General features: G+C 49.6%; 1 protein-coding gene across 3 annotated transcripts; it reads right to left on the reverse strand.

Annotated features, from left to right (window-relative positions):
* Positions 1 to 2,220: 2,220 nt before the first annotated feature.
* Positions 2,221 to 6,678, reverse strand: SFTPA2 (surfactant protein A2). Of its 3 annotated transcripts, none has more exons than XM_009009659.4 (6): positions 6,635 to 6,678; positions 5,617 to 5,811; positions 5,230 to 5,340; positions 4,377 to 4,454; positions 3,538 to 3,903; positions 2,221 to 3,127 (listed from the first exon to the last, which is right to left on the reverse strand). In XM_009009659.4, exons 1-6 carry the CDS (start codon positions 6,657 to 6,659, stop codon positions 3,078 to 3,080), a joined length of 825 nt encoding a protein of 274 aa, XP_009007907.1. In that variant the 5' UTR covers positions 6,660 to 6,678; the 3' UTR covers positions 2,221 to 3,077. The 3 variants fall into 3 exon arrangements, with proteins under 3 accessions (XP_009007907.1, XP_078201601.1, XP_078201602.1); XM_078345475.1 differs by having other exon boundaries at positions 2,992 to 3,127; positions 6,530 to 6,678; XM_078345476.1 differs by lacking the exon at positions 2,221 to 3,127 and having other exon boundaries at positions 3,405 to 3,903; positions 6,530 to 6,678.
* Between the last annotated feature and the right edge of the window lie 936 nt (positions 6,679 to 7,614).

A 7,614-nucleotide genomic window follows, 5' to 3' on the forward strand; every position in this document is an offset into this window, starting at 1 on the left:
AACAAAATACTGGCAAACCAAATCAAGCAACATATCAAAAAGCTTATCCACCACAATCAAGTTGACTTCATCACCAGGATGTGAGATTGGTTTAATATATGCCAATCAATAAAAGTGATTCATTACATAAACAGAACTAAAGACAAAAACCACATGATTACCTCAATAGATGAAAAAAGGCCTTTGAAAAAATTAATCATCCCATCATGTTAAAAATTCTCAGGAAACTAGGTATTGAAGGAACATATCTCAATATAATGAGAGCCATAAATGACAAGCCCATGGCCAATATTATATTAAACAGGCAAAAGCTGGAGGCATTTCCTTGAAAACCAGCATAAGACAAAGACACCCTCTCTCACACTCCTATTCAATGTAGTATTGGAAATTCTGGCAGGGCAATCAGGAAAGAGAAATAAATAAAGAGTATTCAAATAGGAGGAAAGGAAGTCAAACTATCTTTGTTTGCAGATGACATGATCCGATTTCTAGAAAAACCCAAAAGCTTTTTGAGCTAATAAGCAACTCTAGCAAAGGCTCAGGATACAAAATCAATGTGCACAGTTGACAAAAATTTTCTCTCATTTTGCAGTTGTCTGTTTACTCTTTTAATAGTTTCTTTTACTGTGCAGAAGCTCTTTAGTTTAATTAGATCCTATTTATCAATTTTTAATTTCATTGCAATTGCTTTTGGTGTGTTCATCATTAAATCTTTCCCCGTGCCTATGTCTTGAATGGTATTGCCTAGGTTTTCTTCTAGAGTTTTTATAGTTTTGGGTTTTACATTTTGGTCTTTAATCCAGTTAAGTTGATTTTTGAATGTGGTGTAAGGAAAGGGTCCAGTTTCAATTTTCTGCCTATGGCTGGCCAGTTATCCCAGCACCATTTATTAAATAGGATATCCTTTCCCTATTGCTTGTTTTTGTCAGGTTTGTCAAAGATCAGATAGTTGTAGGTATGTGGTCCTATTTCTGGGTTCTCTATTTTGTTCCACTGGTCTATATGTCTGTTCTTGTACCAATACCATGCTGTTTTGGTTACTGTAGCCTTGCAGGGTAGTTTGAAGTTGGGTAGCATGATGCATCCAGCTTTGTTCTTTTTGTTTAGGATTGTCTTGGCTATTCGGGCTCTTTCTTGGTTCCATATGAATTTTATAATAGTTTTATCTAATTTTGTGAATAATGTCAATGGTAGTTTAATGAGAATAGCAATAGCATTGAACCTATAAATTGCTTTAAGCAGTATGGCCATTTTCATGATATTGATTCTTTCTATCCATGGAAATGGAATGTTTTTCCATTTGTTTGTGTCATCTTATTTCTTTGAGCAGTGGTTTGTAGTTCTCCTTGAAAAGATTCTTCACTTCCCTTCTTAGGTGTATTCTAGGTATTTTATTTTTTTTGTGGCAATTGTGATGGGAGTTCATTCACGATTTGGCTCTTAGCCTGCCTGTTATTGGTGTATAGGGATGCTAGTGATTTTTCCACATTGATTTTGTCACCCCATCATAACTCGAGAAACATCTGTAAATGTTTCTGCTTGCTTTTTTCTTAATTTTGAAGAAGCCTGAATAACTTGTGTGCTGGGTCCTAAGCACATGAGGAATGATAATCAGATTAAAAATTGTCATTCAGAAAGGACTGTGAAATTGTTTCCCTCATTCCCATTGGTTTTCTGAGTGTTGATCCAGAGCTTCCTTCTGCCCAAGAAAAGCAATAAATGCACTGAGGAAGGTGTTCACAGGTGTTACAGGGGGAGAAGTGGGAGGTGGGACACATATGTGGCTGCCCCCTCAAGTAAGTAGGAACATGACCTCATTTCTGTGCAGCTCTGGGTCATGGGAGTGTGGTCCTATTCCACGCAGACCTGAGACTCCAAGGGCTCACTGAGACCTGGGACTGAGCCCTGAGTGCCACCATCACTGCTGGGCTGCAGAAATCATTCAGGTGGCTGAGTGGGGGACAGAAGGCACAGTATCCCCACCCACAAATGGACCATGTGGATTCATGATGCCCATGTGTTCTTCCAAATGGTGTCTGTAGCTCCCCATCCCCCTGCACCATCTCAGGGAGGAGAGCAGGTGGCCCCTCCCACCAAAGAAAGCACATTCCGAGATTGAATTTTCCTATCTTCAGAAAAGTGGGGGCTCGGAGCCAGAGTTCATTTGATTTACAAAAAATACAGAAATATAATGTTTCTTATAACCACCACTATGGAAACTCATGTGAACACATTCATGATTTATTATGCTTAAATCATCTTTGTTCAGCTCAGGGGTGGGGTGGCTGGTAGCACGAGCTTCAGATTCAGGAAGATAGGTTTGGATTCAGCCTCTGCCTTTTGCTGTCTGAAATAACACTCAAAACATTTAACTGCTCTAAGCTTCAGTGGCCTTATAAAAATGGGGAAAACTACTGGTCCCGTGACATTGTGTGAAGATTGAATAGTAAATAATAAGCTGTATTAAAAGTGCTTGTCAAAATGCTTGCCACCTGGTATGTGCTTGGTCAATAGCCTCTATGTGTAGTAACTTTTGTAGCTGGGAGGGGTAATAACTGTGACAACATCAAGTATTTTATGCCCATTTCACAGATGAAGATATAGGCTCAGGGAAAAAAAATCCTCAATCGCTTCTGGGTACCTTGCCCACCCCAGGACATATCCTAAGACCTGGCACATAATGACTTTAATGAAATATCTGGATAAATGGATTAATGAAAAGAGAAAGCAGAGCCAGTGGTGTGGGGGTGGTGTGAATGCTCCCTGAAGTCTGATGTGGGGTTCAGATTCATCCATCAGTTGAAACTTACTTGGGAGCGGGCTCTTCCCTAGAGGCCTAGGCTGGCTGTCTTCAGGTCAGGTGGTTGAGTTGGCATTCAAAGACTCAAAGGAATGAATTGTACATGTCCATCATGGGGTTGGCTTGGCCACCACTGTTCTGGGGCACCCCTGGGCCCTCTGACCTCATGGAGAGCCTGATCAGGTCTGCCACAGAGACCTCAGAGTGCCAGAGAATCTCCACTGTGTCCTCAGCTCCACACAGCCAGGGCTTCCCTGAAGTCCGCCTCTCTCTGTCATTATGCTTGGCCAGGAATGCTCATCGTGATGGCACTGGGCAGGCAGTGAGCTGCAGAGGGAGAGCAGAGGGGACCAGGAGGCAGGCACACTGTGTGACTTCAGAGGGTCCTTCTACCCCAAGACCTCACTGCTGCCATCTGTAAGTGAAGGAGCTAGACCAGATGGGGAATGAGCAAGGTTCCATCTCATGCTGAAGGCCAAGGTTAGGAGTCGCCTGGGGTACAGGGCTGGGAGGGTTTGCAAGGGGAGTGTCAAGGCTGGTCAGTGATTATGGGGAAGAGTCAGGTCCCATCAGGGGAATGAAGTGGCTACGGATGCCTCCAGACTTAATGGCCACAAGTAAATTCTATTGAAAGGGAGTTCCAGCATCTCACACAACAAGTGAAGAGTTGGGATGGAGGCTGATGGCCAGAACAGGGTCCTCCCTGTCCCGTGGCCTAAACGCCTCTCAGAACTCACAGATGGTCAGTCGGTAGTGCAGGCAGCTCTTGTCATTCCACTGCCCATCTGTGTACATCTCCACGCATGTCTCTTTTCCCTGACCCGCGGGCTGCCCTGGATACCAGTTGGTGTAGTTTACAGGGGTCCCGTCTGAGTAGCGGAAGTCTCCAGGGCTAGGACCCTCAGTCAGGCCCACGTAGGCATATGTGTTGTGCTTCTTTACGAAGCTTGCAATGGCCTCATTTTCCTCTGGACTCCTTGGGACAGCAATGCTGCCACCTGCTCTGGCGCATGCCTCTTGAGTGGCATCAAAAGTGACAGACTGCCCATTGGTGGCAAAGACCTTCTCTCCCACTGCCAGTATGGAACCCTGCAGACTGAGGGCTGAAAGCAGAGGAGTCTGGGTCAGGCCACTGACAGCTCTGTCTCTAAGCCATCTCTCTTACCTGGGTTCTCTGCCACAGGACTCTCCTGGTGTCTCCATCTCATCTCTGCCTCTCTCTGTGTCTTCTCTTCCTCTTCCAATCCTAGTTTTCTAAATTCCCTTCTAGGCTTTCATCCATTTATTCACTCATCTATTTAACAACTACTTATTGCCAGAAATGGTGCCATTTCCGGGGATTCAGTGGAAAGCAAGGCAGGCAGAGAACTTGCTCTCCTATGAAATGGGGAGTGAATTGTGTCTGCTTCTGTCTCCTCCGGGCCATTCAAAGACATCAGAAAAGCACACATCATTCCTTTCCCCAAGACCTGAATGTGCACTCTTGTTTTTCATCTCTAAGTTCTAGAAGCTGGTGCTGAGAATGAGGGGAACTTGTGGGAGACCCCTACCCTCTGAGGTTCAGGGGTCCCCTTACCTCCCCTTGTCTGCAGGATTTGGTGTCTGAAGTCCTGGAGTGTGGCTTGGAGCTCCTTGTCCAGATGAGCTGGAAGCCCTGTGGAGAGAGCCCCACACAGAATGAGGGGCAGGCCAGTGAAGACCCCCACTTGCTGCCACGCAGGCGTTTTGCCATCTGCAATCCTGGAGCTCTGTCCTCTCATTGCTCATATGCACTGCCCAGGACCTCAGTTCAGAGGGTCCAGGAGACTCCAGTGTGTTTCCACATCCCTGCTTCCCCATTCTTTAATGCAGACTAGACTTGCCCCTGCTGAACCTCCACCCCTTGTCCTCTTTCCTGCTCTGTCCCTCAAGTGGCTTTGTCTGCCCTCCCCTGTGGGGTGTTCTGCCTTCTGGGCAGGTCCCTCTCCCACACCCTCCACCAAGGGCAAGCCTGATGCTCTCTGCACTGCCCCGATGGACTTGATTACCACTCAGAGTGTCCAAGCTCCCCTCTGCCTGTGGGGCTCCCGGTCACACCATCTTCCTGGATGCCTGGTCTGCATTCACCCTTCAGACTGCCTCCAGCACCTCTGTCTCAGGACGTGCCGGCCCTGCCTCCCAGCACTGTCCCTGTCCCACACCTGACTCAGTGACTCCTTGTTGGGAGTCAGGAGGCAGGGAGGACTTCCTACATCTGCCCTTCCCTGAATTGTGACCACACTCCCCAGATATGTTGGCTTTCTTCCTCAAGCTCATGTTCTCTTAAGTAGGTTGAGCCAAATGGCCTTGGGGAACCAGCAGGGTTTGTCTGATCCCTGTCCTCCCTGTGCAACTGACTTCAGGGTCGCTGTGCCCATCCTCCCACTGCCCACCTGCCCCACCCTGCTCACCTGGAGGGCCCCTCTCACCAGGCTCTCCCTTCTCTCCACACTCTCCAGGGATGCCAGGGAGCCCATCATTCCCAGGAGAACCAGGCATATCTCCAGGGGGACCCGTGGGGCCTGCAGAGAAAAGGAATATGGATGTATGGGATCTGTCACCCACAACTGGGTTGGAGCTAGTGAGATTCGACCCCCATTATCACTAGGGCTGACTCAGTTATCATTCCATGGGCACTCTGAGGACAGACTCTCCAGGATGGGCCAGCCTAAGGGCCCCAGGAACCCACCAGGTTCCACCCAGCTCACTATGGCCCCCAGCCTATGGGCATGGACAGATGGGCCTCCTGAAAAGGGGTCTGTGTCCCACAGCTGAGGGCAGGGTCTTCAGCACAGTACCTGGAGGGCCAGGGTCTCCTTTGGCACCATCTCTTCCATCCCTGCCTGGCAGACCGTGGGATCCAGGAATGCCGGGGATACCAGGGCTTCCAACACAAACATCCTTCACTTCACACACAGTGCCAGAGGCTTCCATCAAGATAAGGGTGAAGGCCAGTGGGCTCAGCCACATGGCTCCAGCTCCAGCTGCTGCTCCTGCAGGAGGGTCAGTTTTCAGAGCTCATCTGCCACCTCTGCCAACACCTCCCCCATAGTGCTCTGTCAGGACTCAGGAAGCTGGGCAGAGCCCAAGCCAGGGCAGGTGAGACCAGAGCACTGGGAAGATCCAACAATGGAAAATTCCCAGCATCATCTGGCACCTGGCATGGCCTCATGCCTCAGGCCTCAGGCTGGAGGTGGTGGGGTCCCCAGGCTGCTGAGGAGGAGGAAGAGTAAGGAGTTTTGGGGAGCCCGGGGACCTGGGCTGCAATGCAGTCTCCTCTCTGTTGGTGCTCCACCATGTTACCCTGGGGAACTGGCTTCACCTCTCTGACTTCAGCTGAATCTTCAGTGCTCTGCAGACAACCTCCCCTGTCCCTCCCTGGCTGGTAAGAGGAAAGATGAGGTCATTCACTCACTGACTCACTCATCTGACCCTCATATGCTCAGTTACCTTCTTTTTAGGCTCTAAAAGATCAGGGACCTGAGAATGAAAAGGGATAAGCGGGGCCCACAGCCTGGCCCCTCAAGGTGGTCAGTCATGGAGTATCCCCCTTCTCCTTGGGTTCTGTTCTCTCATTCCCCCTCCTGTAGGTTCTGCTGAGCCCTTGTAGAGATGGACCTGGCTAAGGAAGATATCAAAGCATGAGGGTCTTTGCAGGTCACCCATGTTGACTGTGCCATGAACACCTCCCAGTGGGGGATGGGGAGTCACCCTTCTTCCCAGCTGGGCCTTTGTCAGGCCTGTGGCTGCTGGGCTGGTCCTCTCTGCCTGCAATCCTCATGCTGGAGAACATCCAGGGGGTGGAGCTAAACTCACCCACACACAGAGCCTTCAGCTGCATGGGTCTCTGCCTCCAAGTCAGAGGGCAAGGTAGACAGCAGCATTTATAGGGGTTGGGGCTGCCAGGCTTCCTCCACACCCCTGAGAGCCCTACCCCAAAACATGTGCTCCAGGCAGGAAATAGGCATGGTGTTTACACACCACATTTTCTCACAGAGCACTCAGGCTGGAGGATCGCAAAGGACCCTTGAGGGGAGCACAGAAGCTGCCAAAGAGAAACTCCAGGTCCATAAGAAGAGAAATTCCCACCTGGCTGAGGTCACCCACCCTGTCCCTAGCAAGCTCCTTAGCAGTGAACGCTGAGAGCCCTTACACAGGCACTCAGGGAACCCCACTGGGTTCCTGGTTTAGTTTCAGACAACGAAGATGTCACTGCTCCAGCTGAGGGAGGTCAGGTTGGTCTAGGCAACCTGTCTGCCCTGTGACCTGGCTCAGTTCTGAGCATTAGGCCCCTCCAGCTCGTGTCCCTGGAGCCTGCAGCCGAGTTGGTGTGTGCATGGGCAGAGTGGCAGGCAAATATGTTGCAGGTTCCACTTCCCTCTGCCCTGGAGTGTTCACTGGAGGAGTCAGGGAAGCACCTGGAAGATCACAGGAGAGCCACAGTTTCCGTCTGTGGCAGAACTGTCTTAGGTGATGTCTGGCAACCTGGAATGGTGACTATGTTAAGTGGCCCAGTGATATATGAAGCCCTAGCTGGTGAGGTCCTGGTTCAAGTGTCTCAATTAGGAGGGAATCTCCAACTGTGGAGGTGGTAATGATGGGAACCAAGACAGGAAAACCTCCCCCGGCTTATTTGAAATTGGTTTGAAAAATCTCACACTCTTGAGGAGGAGTCTGGAGCTCTTCCAGAGAGTGAGAGCTCAGCCAATGGACCTCACTCCTGGGAGCAGAAAGCCGGGCAGTGCTGATTTGCAGCATGGAGTCTTTTAGCTGCCCCAGTGCTGCCTGCCACATCG

Source organism: Callithrix jacchus, chromosome 12, assembly GCF_049354715.1.
Source record: "Callithrix jacchus isolate 240 chromosome 12, calJac240_pri, whole genome shotgun sequence".
Taxonomy (NCBI): domain Eukaryota; kingdom Metazoa; phylum Chordata; class Mammalia; order Primates; family Cebidae; genus Callithrix; species Callithrix jacchus.